Here is a 19,202-nt window from a genome sequence, read left to right as displayed (position 1 = left end):
GGTGGCGATCTAATGCAAAGTGTACTACTCTGCAGCTCTACATGCCAAGAACAGATGCATACTGGTAAGTAGCATTTTCCTTTATGAAGAAATACCTTTGTTTTGCCATTGTTTCGTTTTGTTTTTCTTGCGGTCATTCTCTGTTCTGCCTGGCCACCTAGTAAGCCTGCTTAACATCCTGGCATTTCTTGAACTAGCTAAGGATGCTGCTAGGATGTTTTTTCCTTTTTGTTCTTCTTTTGAAATCCACAAATTAAGCTTAATGTTAAATCAGATAAATGGGGTATGGGGATTTCCCTTGACTTCAGCTTCACCTTTCCTGCTAGTGTAAATATCATGCTTCTCCAAGACAAATCACCATGTCCAAATAGAGTTGAAGCACCTGGTCATAGGATGACCTCTGCCCGGCTTTGGCCGACAGCAATGCCAATCTGCTCTTCAGAGCTGGACAGTGAATGGTTTTGAATCCGTTTTAAAATGTTCCCTTTGATTGCAAATTCATACCATACAGTTTTCAGGACAGGTCTGACTTAAGAATTATCGGTATAATTCGAGAATAAAGATTTTGTGAAAAGTGCCTCAGGTGATTGTCTTTTTGTTTTCAGGGAAACACTTCAATGAGGCGTCCTCTTTTCTGTCATCAGCCAAGCGTATGAAGTCACGGTTCTTTTCAGTACAGGAGAATGCAGAGCTAATAAGCGACTCACTTGATGATTCAGTGCCGGACCATATTATCACCATGGGCTCTAAATCCTCCCTGAACCCCAGTAAGGAACCTCTGTTGCCTCATTTGGAGCCGCAGTGGGCACTTGATGCTTTAAAGCACTGTAAGTCACTTTACAAGTCAAGTTTACTGATTGAAATGGACGTTGGAATATTTGTGGATGCATGCAGTTGTTTGTACTGCTTGCAGCTTCATACTTTCTAAGTTTATATTATTTTTCTTCGTTGACCTAGTTTAAAACAGTTTATTTTAAGTCATTTGCTCTGTCCAATTTGCATTGTTTAAAATTTCACTATGTCTCAATATGTATATGAAAGTAATATAAATCTACAGAATTTTTAAAACTAAAAACTGTCTATCTGCATCAAAATCAATAAGTGAGTTCCCAACCATGACGTTTCACCCAACACATACAAGGAGCAGTGGAGAGGGCAATAAGAAATATTTTTGATTACAGTTGATTCTGTATTGCACAAATGTATTAAAATGTTACCTTTATCTTTCTCCATGTTCTTTTTACGAAGGAGACAAATAAGCATTCTTATGTCCACCATGTCTTTCCTGCACTCTAACATGGATTGTAGAAATCCAGATACACATGAAGTGCTTCATATTTGCATTAAATTAATATCTGATAGAGACTTCTAGCTGCAGATTCCTTACCTTTGAATTTCCCAGGCACCATGCTGGATCCGGAAAACTTTTGCTCGAGCAATACCCCTTGCGTGAGCTGTCTGTTGCCTCCATTTGGTTCCACGTGACATCTGCGTTGTTAGCGTTGGTTATGACATTGCTGTCACTTATATAGGTGCATTTCAGGCACACGAACATCAGTTCTTTTCTTTCTGTGCCAGTTAAGCGCTGATCTGGAGAAGATACCCGTCTGTTGCTTTTTGACAGGCCTTTTTCGAGTTTTGTGGATTTCTTGATTTTTTCTTCGTGTGGAGGATGTCTTCAAGGAAGACAGGGTTTAAACCATGCAGTGCCTGTTACCACAAGATATCGGTAACCGACCCCCATCTCGTCTGTCTCTGGTGTTAGTGGCATGACCACAACTCGAAGTCGTGCTCGGACTGTCGAGCTATGGCTCCTAAGGCCTTGTGGGATCGAGCCATGAAGCTTCTTGCGTCCTAGCAGTCGATACCATCAAGCGAGACTCCGTTGAGATCCTGGTCTTGTTCGAAGAAGAAAAGGTTGCAATACCGCTCCAGGAGCCCCAAGTCCTCTTTGTCCTACTCAAGTTGTGAGTATGTGCCCTCTTTCTGCATGGTTGCTCCCTTTTTTGCTGAATTGCTTATGTGCTTTGACTGAGTGTTCCCTGGGCTCCTGCTAATCAGGTTCCCAGGGCCTATGTTCTTCCCCTAAAACTGCATTGAAGCCTAAACCTAATTGGCATCTCTGGCCACAGGTCAGCCCCTAGTAAATGGTAGCACAGGTACCCAGGGCACTGTGACCAGAGAATGCACTTATTGTGCCACCCTTAGAGGCCCTGTACCCTTACACACACACACACTGCCTTTGCAGACTGCGTGTTTTGGTGCAGAACAAAGTGAAGAGTCGACATGGCACACACCTCTGTGTGCCATGCCTACAAACCACTTCTCTGGTATAGATCAGTCACCCCTCTAGTTGGGTGCACTATACCAGTGGTGAGGGTACAGGTGCATGAACTCTGTAACCCTAGTGTCTAGGTCCATTATTAGACATTGTAAGTGCAATGCTACCATTAAGAGTTTATGGTGCTGGGAGTTTGTCATTACAAACTCCACAGCACCATATTGGCTACACTGAAAACTGAGAAGTTTGGTATCAAACGTCTCAGCCCATTAGACCCACACTGATGCCAGTGTGGGATTTAATGAAAAATGCACACAGAGGGCATCTTAGAGATGCCCCCTGAAAACGAACCCACCTCTAGTGTCCAGGCCGAGTGGGTCCTTTCAGTTGCCACCACCAGACATGTTTCTGGACCCCAGGGTCGAGAGCTGCTGCTCTCTGGGGCCTGCAACAATGCACATCCTGGGATGAGGTGCCAAGCCCCTCCCCCAGGATGGGCAGGGTTCACAAAGGGGAAGCTTAAAAGGCTTGCTGCCTTTGTGAGCTTCCCCAGGCCACTTGCTGCTCTCAGCAACTGGTCCCCACTGGTTCTGACCCCCACTTTGGGCGGGAGAACCGGCAGTGAAAACAAGTGAGGAAGAGAGGTGTGCCCACCTCTGCCAACTCTACCCCTCAGGTGGGGGAGGCGAGGTGAATCACTACTCTCAGTCCACGCCATCTTGAAGATGGGGGGACTCAGCCAACCAGGGACAGGCTCATGCAACCCTCCCACTGGAGAGTGGCATAATAGGGGGTGTACCTGCCTTTTACCTACCTTTAACGACCCTAAATCTAGTATTTAGGGGCGCCCCTGAACCTTGCTTCCTCAGACAAGAACCTGCAGCAAGATAAAGGAGGACCGAACAGCGTGCCACAGCTAACAAAAGGAAGACTCCAACTGACTCGGCCCCAGCCCTACCGCCTGTCTCTACCTCGAACCTGCTCCTGCGAAATCCCAGTGTGTTCTGCAGCCTGCAACCTCAAAAACCCGGAGGACTGCCTGCCTGCAACTTCAAAGACTTTGTCTCCCGTGAACACTGGATTTGTTCATCTGCAACCTCTGGCCTTGGCTGGAAACCGCAAATCCGCACCACTCTGCACCTGCCGTCCATGGCCCGAGCTCGAGTGGGCAAACACCACGAGGACGTCACCCCGGCGATCCTGACATGAGATCCGGTGGCCCCTGACCTGCCTCAAGCCGATGTCTGAAGCCTAAATCCAGAAGGCCCCCCCTAACCACAACCAGGAGCTGGTAAGAAGATCCGACCCCAAAAGGCACCCCTGCACCTGACGCCCTACGGCCTTGTGTGCCCAAACCAACGGTGCCTAACCGACCCCTAACTTCCCAACTTACCTCTCAAAGTGGTGGTCGCACCCAGAAGACCTTCATCTCCCTGCCTGCAGCGCTTTTACTAACCGGAGGTGCTGCTGAGGGTGCACCTTTTGTGCTAATCTGTTTCCCCATTTGCCCTGAGCTAAAGTCCAGGAGCTTTGCTTCCACAGCCAAGTGGCCTGCTAGCTAGCAGCCACCAACCGAAGGTGCCCTATCCCCTGTTGGCTAACATTGGGCCTCAGCACCCGGCCGCCCTTGTGCTGCGGAGTGTGTAATGAGAGTGCATCCTTGACTTAGGGGGAACCTTTGTTCTAACCCCAGAACCTAAACTCCAAAAACCTATTACTTACCTGTTAACCGTTAACTACATTTCTCTCCATAGGAATCCATTGACTGTTTTTTTCTGTAAAAAATTTCTAAGTGTGGAGTTGATTTGTATGGAAACCAGAAAAATAACAATTGTGCAAAACTGATTTTACTTACCTTTTCTCTAGGACATGTCCCAGTGTGATATCTAGGCATATCATACTGAGTAGAAAAAGTAATCTCAAAAGTAACGTTAAAGTACCTGTAGTTTTCATTGCAAAGTCGATACTAAGTATATGTACAGTATTTCACAGTATTGCATTACCAGTATACCAGTATTGTATTACCAGTAATTCAAACTGTAACCATTTCAAAGTACATTTACAATTACATTTCAAACTGTATATTTACTGCAAAGTATTTATCAACTTACCTGTGCCAGGCTTGCTTGGTTCTAGAAAATAAAATAACTAAAAGAATATTTTTACACAAAACCAATTGGTCTGAAGTTCAGTCTTTGAGTGTGTGAAATAATTTGCTGATTGAGTGGGTACAACAAATGCTTAACTTTGTCCCCTGATACTGCCTTACTGCTCGACCACACTACCACAAATGGAGAGTAAGGTTATCTAACTTTTACCTCTGCCTACCTTTGGGGTTCCACTGGACTCTGTGCACACTATACCTCATTTTGGTATAGTATATACAAAGGCAGCTTGCTACACAAGGTCATCGGGACACTCTAGGAAGATGCACAAGAAGAACTTCATCTTCGCCTCGACTGTCGTCCATCGACAAATGAAGTGAAGAGCACTGACACTTTAGGCTTGGTTCTGCGGAGCCGGAGCAAGGGTCTACTTCGCGCCTCCCTCCCTTTCCAGGAGCCGGTGTGACCCCCGCTCAAATTAAAGAATTTTACGAGGCCATGTGCCGTGTGTGTGAGGGGGTTGACCCATCGGATTTGGCGCCGTCAGCTCCGGCCACTAAACCGGTGGGGCCTCAGGGATCCAACAGAGCCAGTCGTGCCTTTCTTGACCTTCCCTGGCGTCTGTGCCTACGTAGATGCCGGTTGATGATGTTTTAGGCTCAGAGAGGATTGGGAAGGGTCTATGGACCCTTTAGACCACCAGGATGTTTCTGCAGAGCAGAAGGACTGGTATGGGGAACATGGGGAGGCCAGTGGACTGGACATTTTCCGCCAACTGTGGCTACATAAGAGGGGCATCTTATGCCGTAGTGGTCAAGAGACCAGCTGAAGTCCTCGTACTGGAGTTGCCCTCCCAGCAGGTCAGGACTAATCTCCTGACCAAAGTGCTTCAGCCTTGGGCTGCAACCACTGAACCCCTTTTTCCGTACATTGAGGCACCTACTAATGTCCTTCTCACACGTAGTCCAAGCCTAGCACAGGGGCTTCTGTGAATAGGAGAATTGCACGCCGCCATCGCCTGGCTCCGGGCCACCCAAGGTTTCTCAGCCAATACCCCACCCCTGACAGCTTGGTGGTGCAGCGTTCCCTTCCGCCCCTCCAGGTAGGGAATCTAAGAGGCTGGAATCACTTGGAAAGAAGATGTTTTCTTCCTCCAGCCTGGCATTGCAGTCGGTGAATACTGCATGCTTATTTGTCCTTTTCTCCCACTCCCTTTATGAGACGTTTGTGCAAGTGCTGGCACAAGTCCAAGAGAAGGGCCGGGCTGTGCTCTCTCAGGCGGTTAAGGACAGGGGAGATGCAGCAAAATTCGTCATAAGGTGTGGCCTTGGCACGACTGATTAGCTGGGCAGAACAATTTCATCGACACTGGCCTTGCGGTGCCAAGCCCCGCTTAGAACCACTGGTTTCTCGGGCCGATGTCCAGGCAAACTTGATGGACATGCCGTTTGTTGGATGCCGTCTTTTGGGGGAGAAGGCAGACTCTGCCCTAGTGCAGTTCAAGGACTCTCAAGCTATGGCCAGATCCTTTGGCTCTCTTCTACACCTCAAGGCCAGTCTAGCTTTCGCCCCTTTTGTGGCAGCGGAAGGGGGTGCCAGCCGCATCAACCCTATTCCAGCCACCGTCCTGCACAGACTTGCCAAGTTGTGCAGAGACGTGGATGCGGTTCATTCCGCCCAAGGAATGGAAGCCAGACGTTGTCAGCCTCCCTGCCCTCTGCAGCCTCCAAGCACTCCAAGTCTGACTCTGCAAAACCACACCACTTCAGTTGGTGGGAGAATACATCTTCATCTCCCCCACTGGAGGTCCATACCATCAGACAAATGGGTCTTGCTGATCATTCAGGAGGGCTAGTCTCTGCCTTTCCTTTCCTCCTTCCATTCTGCCAAATCATGAACGCCTGGCGGAGGATCATTTAAAATTACTCCAAGAGGAAGTTACAGATCTCCTGGCCAAGGAAGCAATACAGAGGGTCCAGGATTCAGAAGTAGGCAGTGACTGTTATTCCTGCTACTTTCTGATGCCGAAATAGAACAAAGGTTGCGGCACATTTTAGATCCTCAGACCTTCAATCTATTTCTCAAGAAGGAGAAGCTCAAGATGCTTACTTTAGATCAGATCTTGTCTGCCCTAGAGTAAGAAGACTGAATGGTAGCATTGGAACTGCAGGATGTGCATTTTCACATCCCCTTCTTGCTAGGCTACAGGCGTTACCTGCGGTTCAAGGTAGGCCGCAAGCACTTTCAGTTTACCATGCTCCCCTGCAGGGACGGGCACTTTGCTTGTTCAGTCCTGCAGGACTTACTAGTATGAGGAATTGGTCCGCAAACCACCGCTAGGAGAGTATGGATTGGGTAACTAATTCAAAGGTAAGGAATCTGAAGCTAAAAGTCTCTATCAGATGAACAAGTTACTTACCTTTGGTAATGCATTATCTGGTAGAGACTCTATCTAGGTGCAGATTCCTTACAGGCCCACCCATGCCTCCTCACTTTGCTGACTGATTTTGTTAGGGCTAGGTTTACTCCGTTTTTCAGGGCCCTAGTTCACACACGTCTACATCAGTTACTTTGTAGCTCTGTGTTCGAGGCATGTGGGCTGCTGAATTCATATCTATAGCATAGATCGCCGCCTAGTGTTGGGTCCGGATGATTGCACATTGTTGTCCTGGAAGAGTCTTCGAAGTATCACGAGATAGGTGGCTCCTCCCCTGGACTACAGTGCGCATGGGCATCGACTCCATCCCCAGATTGTTTTTTTCAGCCATTGGGTTCGGATGCATATTTGATCACTCAAGTTCGGAATCAATAGAAACTTTCTTTTTGGCCCAAAGGCCTTTCCTATCGTCGGCATTGTCTTCCGATCGGTGCCCAGTTCTGTTCCAGCTCAGTTCCCGAGTCGGACATCCAGAGGAGTCGCGTGGCTCTTCAGTGCTCGAGGCCCGGTCGACGCTACAGGCCTTCTTCGACGAACCATCATGGAATGAAGCCCGTTCAAAAGGTGCCCCGTGTGCAACTCGAAGTATCCTCACATCGACGTCCACCCGGTGTGCAACAAGTGCCTGTCGCCGGATCACGATGAAGCCAGCTGTATGGCTGGTTCTCGTTTCCGCTCCAAGAAGACAATTCGACTTCGGCGCGCAGCGCGCCAGGAAGCCCAGCAGACGGCACCTGACCCGGTGAACATTTTCGATACCGAGGGAGAAGAGGCAGACGAGCAGGAAGATCAAGAGCCGCTTTCCAATCCAGCGGTGGAGATCGACTCCAACTACGACGCAGACGTAGAAATGCTCGATGCTGAAGAAATCGTTGACAAGGTAGGAGACGACGATGAGGCCTATGGGGCCACGGAAGATAGCTCAAGCGAGGAGCTATGCCCCGTTGAAACAATATGTACGGCTCAGATCGAGGGATCGCCACATGGCCTTACCCAAGATCTTGCACCAAGTTCCACAGTCTCGCCTCCGGGCCCGGCTATGGACACTTCTAAAGAGCCACAACTGGTGAAATCGAAACCGAAAGAGAAAGCTTCGGTGTCTACACAACCGAAAGTGCTAGAGGTGCCGTCGAAACAGAAAGTGCGTGTCGCCTTTGTCGGCTCCAAGTCTTCAGACCTGTCGTGCAGACAAAGCCAAAAAAGGTTATCGACCCGGTGAAGTCGCTCAAGGGTGTTGAGCCGAAGACTGGGACACCAAAAGCACTTGTCAAGGTCGTCGAACCGAAGACTTCGCCGCCGAGGGCCGTCGACACCGACAAAGGACTCGGAGCTACAGAGGTTGTCGATCCTGCGCGTCGGCCGGACAAGGCCAACAGTACTACAACCATCGAGTCCGCACCTGGTGGTGGCTCGAAGGCACCTGTCGAGTCGACTCAGCCGTCCGTCTCCTTCACGAAGCAGGTGTCGGAATCATTGAAACGCATTAAGGACAAAGCTTCCGCTGCCGATCCGAAGGATACTTCCACGCCGAAGCCTGCCACCAAACCGCACAAGTCGACAGCGCCCATTCAGTTTACGCTGCCGCCGAAAGTGGTGCCGAAGGCTTTCGCGCCGAAGACGGTCGTCGAGGCGTCCATGAAGGTGTCCACGGGGCCGAAGCCTTCACCTGCGGTTGTGGGCCCAAAGCATCGACAACCCCTGCTGGAGGAGCAGTCGGAACAATTCATCGACGCCGACACCGGTAAACTTTCTATTTACGAAAGATCACCCCGGCACAGCCTATGGAGTCCTACAGAATTCCTTTAAAGAAAAAGAAGGATTCCACGGATTCATCCGTTCTGGTAGAAATAATAGCTTCACGTGGACAGGACACTGCTCCAATCTCGCCCACTTACTCAGAGGTGGAGGCTGGGGAAGGTGACTATGATGAGTACAACTACCCTGCAGATACTGATCCTCAGGATCAACATGACACATGGGCAGATGCTGCTGACCCAGGGGATCCACAAACTGCCGCAGACACTCAAGTGTATAATGTAAAAACTTTGCCTACTGAGGACTCAGCGGCATTTAATGCGCTTATTGAAAGGGCAGCCAAAAATCATGACGGCCAGCTCCATGCTGACCCTATTGAGGTGGATTTTTTGTTTGACACCTTTTCCACCTCTAAGAAGACCGTAAAGACTCTGCCAATGCTGAAGGGTGTCTTAAAACATGCTGCAGACATTTTTAAAGAACCCACAAGGGCCAGGGTTATAAACCCCAGAATTGAAAAAAAGTACAAGCCGGCGCCTGGGGACCCTACCTACATCAGGGGCCAGTTGCCGTTGGACTCTTTAGTTGTTTCCAACGCCCTGAAGAGGGCAAACTCACAAACTACTGGTGATGCTCCTCCCCCTGACAAGGAATCTAAAGTGCTAGAAGCATCAGGGAAAAGGGTGGCGGCTCAAGCGGCCAATATCTGGCGCATTTCAAATACTCAGGCACTCTTGGCCAGATATGACAGGGCACATTACAATGCTCTTGAGACCCTGTTACAACACTTGCCAGATGAATATAAAGAGGCAGCAGAGATGCTCATACAAAAAGGGAAACTCACCTCAAAAGCTTCTATTAAGTGTGCACTGCACGCAGCAGACACCGCAGCCAGGGCCATTAACTCCAGTGTAATGTTTGCGGCGACAGGCCTGGCTCAGAATCTCCGGGTTCAAGCCGGAGATACAAACCACCATCCTAAATCAGCCTGTAAACCCTGATCACTTATTTGGACCTGAGGTGGACACCACCCTAGGAAAAATCAAAAAGGACACCGAGACTGCAAAGTCTATGGGGGCTCTCCAGTCCCAGCAGTTCAGGGGTGGTTCTTTTCGTCACTCAAGCAATAGAGGTGTTTCCAGAGGCCAGCTGTCCCAGCAAACACAGTACAATAAGAGTGGCGCACAAATCTCGTACAACAAACAAAGTAGAGGTGTCTATCGCGGAAACAGCGCTAAAGGCAGACTTAATGGAAACAACAGCTCCCGATCCTCCGCCGCCAACAAATAAGGACTATTTGGCACTAGAGAAGGTGGGAAATTAGATATTCAGGAGGCGTGTTTCACTTACAGGCTAATTACACCCCTAAGGTGGGCTACCTCAATTGGACAGCTAGAGAAGGGTTTCACCATCTTGTTTAGTAAAAGATAGAGATTACTGGGTCACGGTTATGCCAACTCCCCACAGGAAGTGGCCAGACAGGGGATGGGCTATGCCCACTCCCCACAGGAAGTGGCCAAATAGGGGATGTAGTCACCCTAGTAGTAGGTAGCCTGTTAGCTACCATTATATACTCCCCTAAATGCCCCTAAAATGAGTTTCCTGCACCAGAGGCACAGATTTTTCTACCCAGGAAAAGAAGGATGAAGAAGAGCTGTTACAGCGAAAACTGAGGACCAACTACGAACTTGGCACAAAACCCTGCCTGCCCAGCTGCTGGTACCTTGACAGTTGCAAAGACCAGACTCTTCCAAAAACTGTGCATCATCCCTAACACTTGGGGGACTGCCCAGCACTTCGTCAAACATCTAGCATCTCCCTTAGAGGAGCCATCTCCCTGTATACTCAGGCACCAACCGCACTTGTCTGGTACACCATGTTGTTGGCCATCGGGCTCACCAAGGGAGCAATACGTCCTCAGAAAGTCTTCGTGGCTGTAGATCAGCCCAGTCTCTCTGCCACGTTATGAGATGCTTGACCCTCCAGGAGCCCAGCCGCACCAATACCCTGAGTACCGGAGCACCTGCACCACTCAAGGCTTGTTTGTGTCCTATCCGGACACCAGCACTGTGAAAAACCTACCTGCACATCGAGAGACTTCAGGACCGACGAGATCCACAATTCGCGTGACCTTGCTGTCTTGTTTTCCTCTGCAGAACTGACTGACAAACATGAGAGCCTCGACCTCCAGTGGCCAGCCAGCCAAGACCCTCTTACCTCGAGTTCCACAGCCTGGGGCTGTGTCAGTCAGTCATATATCTTTTATTCGGTTTCCATAATTTTTTAGGAACCATAATGAGTACATTGCAATAGACAGTTTATAAAAATAGGACGGAGGACAGGGTTATATCAACATACAAAATTTTCATTAAAAAAGATACATTTTGAAGTTAAAATCAGACGGGGTTATTAAACAAGCTATTGATAAAATGCAAGTGCAGTAAAAAGGCAAATTAGTCATAATAACGCCGATATTTTATACATGTTTTAAGAAAACCAGCTACACATTTGGCGTGAATTCAGAATCTAGGTATTGCAGAGCAATGAAAGCGGGACGACAAGATCTCAGGCCCGTAGCAGATAGTAAAGGGACAATCCAACGCTTTCGTGGTAGTTCATAAAATCTACAAAATAGCGTAATGTGAATTGTGGATTGATCCAATGTGTCATCACAAGGGCACCTAATAGTAGATTTAGACCAGTCCTGCTTTTTCGGAAAAGAAACCATACGAAAGAATATATTAAAACGAAACCGAGTCAGCAGGTATTTTTCATAAGCATTCAGATGATATTTCAAATAGGGTTGAATGCCTAAGGAAGATTGAACAGTTAAAATCTGGATATTGGAGATCTTAGTAATTTCATGAGATATGCGCAGCTCCCTCAGTTGTGATAAGCATAGGATTTTTAGTTTTTTTCTTGAGATGCTTGACAAGGTAGAGGGCTCAGAAAAATACGTTGTCATGTTTATATCCTTAAAAAAGGTACTCTCATAGGCCAGCCAAGGGATTTTTATCCAGTTGACCAGGCCTAGGCAGTCCATAATGAGTGAGCGGGTCAAGTTACACTGCTCAGTGGTCCAAACTCGGTGCCATAGAAGAATGGGCTGGATTTTGATGTTATCCGTGATATAATCCATACCCAGTTCAATATGGCTACCGTAGGTTGGAGCACCTTTTGGAGTTGCCAACATGTACCTAATAAAACCATTCTCTACCACCTGAAGAGCTTCTACGGCAGCATAGCCCCACACCCCCGCACCGTAGACAGCCACGCTGTGGCATTTGGCATAGTATATTTTCAGAAGTTCTCTGGGGGAGGCTTTCCAAGCTTTCGTGCGAATGCGACCAGGGCAGTTGTTGCACGGAGAAACATTAATTTCCTGCTGCACATGGCCTGCTTCCAGGACATTTTGCTGTCAAATAAAATACCTAGATAAGGGTACGTACTAGTACATTCCAGCTTGTCTTTATTGATAAAGATTGGTTTAGGCTTCTTTACCCACTTGCCAATGTGCATTACAAAGGTCTTTTTAATGTTGACCATCAGGTCTAAGGATGACATAAACTTGCAGTAATTGTTAAGAAGGTGCTGCAGCTGGTTTGGGGTTCTTGCCATGATCACTAAATCATCCGCATACAATAGAGCGGGAATGGGGCGGTGGTCATTTGTTGGTAGGTTCTGATTCCCTTCCAACATGCCCAACTCAAGGCCATTGGTGTAAAGATTAAAAAGGAAGGGAGCCAGGACACACCCTGGGGCTGTGACCCCTGACTGCATCCCCTTGGCCTAGGGGTCCTCGCAAATCAAGCCCCCCTTTGTGTTTCTCTGGCTTGTCCCCAAGGCCCCCTTGCAGCCTCTTGGTTTCCGGTACCATTGACCTTACTGATGTAGCGCTCAAAGCTACCATCCCGAACAAGCACCTCTGCACTTGGACTCCCCAGGGCAGGTAAACCCAAACTACTGCTGGTTCTGTAGACCTTGGCCGGCCCCTAAGAACCATTTGTCCTAAAGGGGCACCCCTGATCACAGACTGCAAGAATATGTGTGCTGTGTATGTTTTTTCTCCCATTGGAAACATTACTGCATTCAAGACTCATATCTCAAAAATTGTTATTTGAGCATTTTTCCTGTTTTCTTATAAAATTGATGCCTTCAAAAGTAACTACCTAATTCCGAAGTACTTGCTGTCTAAATTCCTATAATAATCTGTGTTATTTTCATACATTAGTCAAGGATTTCTTCTTGAGTGTGTATGTCTCACTTGGCTACTCCGTGTCAACAACAAATGCTTAATGTTCCTATCTGATAAGTCGAAGCTGCTCAACCACCATCACATATTGAGCACTTGGGATTATTAAACTAAGCCTGTGTAAACCGATAAGGGTCGTCTGAACTTTTTTGCTTGGTGTGCCCTTACATTGGCCCTTTACATAAAAAGTCAACTTCCTACAGGGCCCTCTTGCGAGATCCCACATGCTTCATCTACTTGTGCACTAGCCTCCTTTGAGTAGGTGTCCATTTTACTGCCATCTATCTAACACAGGCATATGCTGAGAAACCTTTGTACATATTTCTGTAAGTTGCATTAATGGTGCTTGTTTGATTCTGTATTCTGTATGCTTGTTTGATTCTGTATGCAGTTTGATTCTGTATGTTTGATTCTGTATGGATATCAGATATGTACCCATTATCCCTTTGTATGATGAGAAGCTTTCTGTGTCATCAGAGGACATACTTTGAACTCTTTTTTTGCCTCAGACTTCCTTTGGTAGGTAGGTGAACAGAGTACAAAGTTTATTAATCTGGGCCAGATGTGTTTTAGAATATGCGCACTCAGGAGTAAGTGATGTTTTCTGTTTCTCCAGTAGGACCGTACAATGCCGAGATCAATTCAACTAATGAATACATATGGAATAGCGCCATTTATGTAGGAGGACGTGTGATCTTTATAACTAATTACTAGAATGGCTACTCAATTAATTTCTTCTCTCATTTCAGTGGGCCTGTTAAAGCAGCTGCTGCTTCACCAGTTGTTACTCTCTAAGAAGCAGACCGACATGGATTTGCAGCAGGGTCTGTCCTCACGGAACACCTCCGAGGGAGCATTTCACCAGGATGTACCATTTGCACAAAGACATTCTGGAACCAACCTCTACCACCATGGATCTCCCCAGCAGGTTTCCATCAATAAAAGTCCAGAGTCTAACCCTTGCCTAAGGCTCTCACTGCTGGATCCGGAAGCGAAACAACAAATTGGAATTTTCAAAACAGGTGGGAGACCAGCAAATTGCTCAGAGAGGACACCTGCAGAAGGCGGCCTGGAGGAAAGTGGTGATCAGTTCTTTGATGCACCTGAAGCCTGCGGGGATGAGATTGCAAATGAGGAGGATGGATCAGGAGCAAAAGACGAAGTGGAGCTCAACCTGCGGATCTCAGGTACTTCCATATTTGTATTACTTCCTGCGCAAACCCCAGTTTTAAACTTTAAATTTACAAAGCATGACACCATGATGTATGTCCTTGAAATGTAAAGATTTAAAATCTTCAAATTGTGCCCTTAAATATTTAGAGCACTCCTTTGATTATGAACAGAACACCCAATGTGGATAGAACCAATTGATATATTCATAGTACGGTGAATAAATGAATTGCTGCAATACCCGTTGATATGTACACATGTACCACAGAGCGTCAAACAGATATGTACTGTAGACTTGCATGGGAACATATCCTGGATGGCTATTAACATGTACCCTATACTGATGTGTGTATAAATATTGCAGACTGACACAAGGATCTGTTACACAGATTGTCACACAGACATGTAACATCTATATTGCTTTATTAATTGAACTTTCATATACAAATTGGTACCTGCACTTGTGGTGCACTAATGCATCCTATGCAAAGGCATAGAAATGATGTGCAGAATATATTTGTTTAATATGCACATGCTTCGCTTAATCAAATTTTCTATTCATTGATCCTTAAAGCTGTCTAGAGACAGATCCTAAAATCAGTGTGTTTTGGCTCATGTTTGTTTTTCCAAACCCTCCCTCTGATATCAAGTCTAGCTCCACAGTATTAAAAATCTACAACCGCTCTTCAGATATAAAACGATTAACAAAAACACACTTTATTCAGAAGCTGTCAAATGACTGCTCAGTGCTGAAACATCCATCAGCAACAAACATCATTCTTTGTTGTAGATGATGCACAAATCACTGTTAATTTAAAAGATATCTTTGAAGTTGAGAGCCTATAAGAAACCTCATGCCAATCATGAAAATGTAAACTCTGTCTAAGAATATTTGGGTGATGGTCTACTACTTAACTGTGTACTTACACAGGCGTGTTTGGCAATCTTAATTATTTAAGTGCAAGAATAGATGCAGGAGATTTGGAAAAAAACAAGGCCCTTATTTGTTTTGAGTACATCCAGACATCTAGATATTGAACTGAAAAGTATGGTTCATTTAATCCTAAAGTTTAGACATCTCTATTGGGTCGCAGAGATCATCAAAATCCTTAGTGAATCCAGTCAGCCAACCTCCAGGAAATGCCATGTTCTGAATAGAGACACAGCTATGTGCGAGTGCAACAAAAAGAACAGCTCATCTAAGTGATATGCAGCCCCTCAGATGGAATATCTACCTCTTCTTTAAAGGCTTCTAACTGCAGATTCCTCACCTTTTGAATTTTCCCCAGGTGTCAGACTGGATCAAGAACCTTTTGAGCAGTACCTCTGCGCGTGGGCAGGTGGCGCAGTGCAGCTTTCCACTGATGCCCTTCTGCTTAGGAAATTATGTGTGGGGCCTACATAGGTGCCACTCTTGCATGCTGACATCAGTTCCTCTCTTTGTGCGCCACAAGACACAGATCCAGAGCTATACCTTGTCCCTTTGATATACTTTTCTTCCAATTTTTTTCATTGTTCAAGGGAAATGTCAACTCACAAAACAACTTTTGTACCCTGTAAGGGTTGTTACAACCAGATGTCTGACATATCATCATCAGATTTGCCTATGGTGCTTAGGTTCTAGCCACGACCCCAAGGCATGCAGTGACTACGTGCTGATGAATCCAAAGGCCATATGACACCACAAGGTGAACTTCTCACCAAGCACTAGAATACTTGCTGACTAGACTGGTCTAAGTCGAAGGGTCTGTCCCGATCCAGAAGCCGCAAAAGTCTTTCCTGATGTCAGTCGGCTGTCACCAGTGCTTAACTTGCAACAACAAAAAAAAGTGCCAGGGCTCTCATTTGGATGCCACTACAGTGTGCACCATACGTTGCCACTGCCATACTGCCAATGATAGTAACAATACAACTACTAAGCATCACACTCCTACAAGCGTGACAGTTCAGACTTTTTCAGGCCCCCAAAGCTATAAGAATGACTTGGGCGACAGATAATAGTCATTTTTAATATATATTGAATTAAAAATTGGCGGTTGTTGTGGTCATCTCAAAATTAACCACACAGTACCACCTTTTTAAATATTTCTGTCACAAATTGAGAATTAAATGCTGGTGCTGGGCACCGGAAACGACCTGCTGAAATTTAGCTCTGGTATTCACGCTCCAAGTGTTCGGTTAAGTTGAAGAAAAAACATACTAAATCCAAGTCGCACTCTGCCCCTTCCCTCCACTCGCATGCTCCTGAGAAGGTGCAAGGGTGTCGCCATACCTCTTGATCTCGCTCCCAAAGTCAGTCAATGTCCGAGATTATCCCGCAACTTGTCCAGAGTTCCGCGTGGTTAGCCTCTGGCTCTTTATATCCTTAACATTTCCCTCTGGAATGCCTTTAGGCCCCATTGTGCCAGGAGGCTCTCCATCTGATTTACTGCCTCCAGGTTTGCTTTTGGTGCCCATTGGACCCCTGAATACACCTCTGGGCCTCCTCAGATTTCTGTCTCGAATGCGCCTCCGTCACCATGCTCCATGCTAGTTCCTGGAGCCTCGACACTGGTGCGAACTCCTCCAACGCCATAGAAGGTGTCCCTTGTGCTCTCTGACACCAAGTCAGCACCTCTACAGCCTCAACCATGGTGGGGCTCAATTTCCATTGAGGCACTACCTCCCCCACTTGACTTGCTACCTTCACAAGGAAGGACCCACCTGCTACATTCCTCATTTGGCATGGATTCAGACAATGATTATGATGTGGGTGATAAAATATGGCAACCATACCTCTGAGAAAATTGATATTTTGACCTTCAAAGGGTCAGGGGCCATGATACTTCCCCTGAATAGGGACTGCTCTCACCCCCTGGTCCTGCCACTGAGGAGACTGCTTCTTGCCTTGAGCTTTCCCATGTTAGAGGTCAAAATCAGTGTCTTAACAGAAAGGCTCCAGCCGGGACAAACATCTACTGAGGCCCTCTTGCCGTTCAATAAGGGTCTTACAGACCTTTTGGGGTCTTGGGCCAAACCGTGCTCTGCCACCCCGGTCAGTCACCAGATTGCAAGATGTCATCTCCCTACCCACCCTGCCATTTTGTCACAGCACATATAGAAACTGGACTAATCTGAATATGTTTCTGACTATACCCCCCACTTGAGGGAGTCCAAACAAGTGCAGATCTATGAAGGCCTGCTGCCTCCTAAGGCATTAGTACCATAATCTTTAGGATTCAGAAGCTCAAGTTCTCCTAGGTGTGCCAGATTATTTCCGACCTTTCCCCTACTCAAGCAATACAGGATGTTTGAGATGTAGGCAAGTTCACAAGTCCTTGTGGCTTGGACACCACTCAGTCCATTGGGTGTGCCATTGGCACCAGTGTTGTTGTTCACTGCCACAGCTGGATGTGGTCAACCGTTTTTTTAGGCGATGTCAAATTATCTCTTATGGAAAATACCCTTTCTCTGGACTCACCTGATTGGCGACCAGGCAGATTCTGCTCTGAAGCGGGTCAAGGAGATATGGGCCTTGATGAGGGGTGCTTTGTAGTCAAACCTTTGTCAAAGGGCTCTCCCTGCCATCAGCACCTACTCGTACGTCTCTGTCCTCCCGATGTTTGGGATCCTAGTCCTGGGGAAAGCCCAGGACCCATCTGTGGGCCGTTGATGGGCTGAAATCTGTCGACCTAGTGTAAGAAAGTGGCTCTGTATATACTGCACCAAAGTAAGGTACAGTGTGCACAGAGTCCAAAGTCCCCAGAGGTATGGCAGAGGCTAAAGTTGGATATAACCTTACTCTCTAAAGTGGTAGCTTGGTCGAGCAGTAAGGCAGTATTAGAGGACAGTGTAAAGCATTTGTTGTACACAGTCAGCAAATGGTCTCACACACTCAAGAACTGAACTCCTAAGCCAATTGTTTTGTATATAAAAATATATAGTTTATTTTAGAACCACAAGTAGGTATCATAAATACTTTATCAGAATGAGATGTTGCAATTGAATACTTTCAAATAGCAATAGAGTTTTAAATGCAATTGTTACAGTTGTTGCAATATGCAACACAAGCTAAACACAATATAACATTGAGCTCAAAGGGAAGTTTTAAGTAAATGCAATAAAATCACTTTACCTAGGTTTTTCTTACTCGGGGCTGGATCCTGGATTCAGCCCCGGTGCATTTCCTGTAAACAGTTGAAAGAAATCGTTTTTGTTACACGGGCGATTTTTAAGGAATATTTGTAAGTTTTGAAAATCGACACTTAAAATACAGGCAATGTATTCCTATGGAGGAAAATTGGCTTAACAGTAAATCATGGTTATAATTACTTTTGAGGGTCAGTGCTGGGCACAAAGATCCAGCACTAGGATCTCTCCTGATTACAGGTGAGTAATTTCGTTTCTGATGTTCAGACGATTTTTAAGGAATATTTCAAAGTTGCAAAACTCGACACTTAAAAGAATTTCCAAGTGAAACCAGCCAATGTTACCCTATAGAGAAAATCAAGTTATCGGTCTTTGGGTAAGTACTCGACTGGCTGAGTTAAGGTTCTGGGGTAAGATTCAGAGGTCTCCCAGGGTCAGGTAAGTGCAGTTGTTACACCCTCATTGGCACAGTGGCAGCCGGGTGCAGAGAGAGTAGGCCCAATGTTAGCCTATGGTGGGCAAGGGGCCTTTGGTTTGTGGCTGCTAGCAGGCAGGCCACGTGGATGTGGGAGCTGAGCTCCTGGTCACTTACACAGGGCAAGTGGGGAAGTAGGATAGGACATTTGCTGCACTTCCAGTGGCACTCGGGCGGCTGGGTGCAGGGTACAGCGTACAGGGTGCTTTTGGGCCTTCGGGTGCCCAATGTATTTCAATGGGAAAGCTGGATGTTGAACAAAACCTGCAGACTCTGGGACGGAGATTATTCAGGTGCGACCACCTCTTCGAGAGGTAAGTTGGAAAGCTGTAGGTTAGGTAGCCACCCAGGAGTTGGGCACAGGGGGCAGTGGGGCGCTGGGTGCAGGGGTGTCTTTGGGTGTCGGGAATTCTTACCATCAGCTGGGCGCGGTTGGAGGGGTCCCTTGTTGTGAGGCTGCAGGCGTTGTCAGGAGCATCGAGTAAGGTCCTTGGGCACTGGATTCCTGATCACAATTGCCGAGGGGATGTCCTCATGGTCTTTGTTCACTCAGGCACTGGCCGGGCTGGCGGGTGCAGAGTGTGCTGGATTAGCGGTTC

The 19,202-nt window shown here is 46.9% G+C and overlaps 1 protein-coding gene across 3 annotated transcripts in view; it reads left to right on the top strand.

Moving 5' to 3' along the window:
• Positions 1-19,202, top strand: part of ARHGEF12 (Rho guanine nucleotide exchange factor 12) — a 926,126-nt gene that overhangs the window by 824,281 nt on the left and 82,643 nt on the right. For all 3 annotated transcript variants that reach the window (XM_078682163.1, XM_078682161.1, XM_078682160.1), the window contains 2 exons: positions 606-827; positions 13,580-14,017. In XM_078682163.1, the coding sequence (XP_078538289.1) occupies positions 606-827; positions 13,580-14,017 (660 nt within the window). The remainder of the gene's footprint in view (positions 1-605; positions 828-13,579; positions 14,018-19,202) is intronic.

This window comes from Lissotriton helveticus, chromosome 3_1, assembly GCF_964261635.1.
Source record: "Lissotriton helveticus chromosome 3_1, aLisHel1.1, whole genome shotgun sequence".
In the NCBI taxonomy this organism is placed as follows: Eukaryota; Metazoa; Chordata; class Amphibia; order Caudata; family Salamandridae; genus Lissotriton; species Lissotriton helveticus.
Note: the sequence above shows the minus strand (reverse complement) of the source record. Positions and strands in the feature narration are given on the sequence as shown.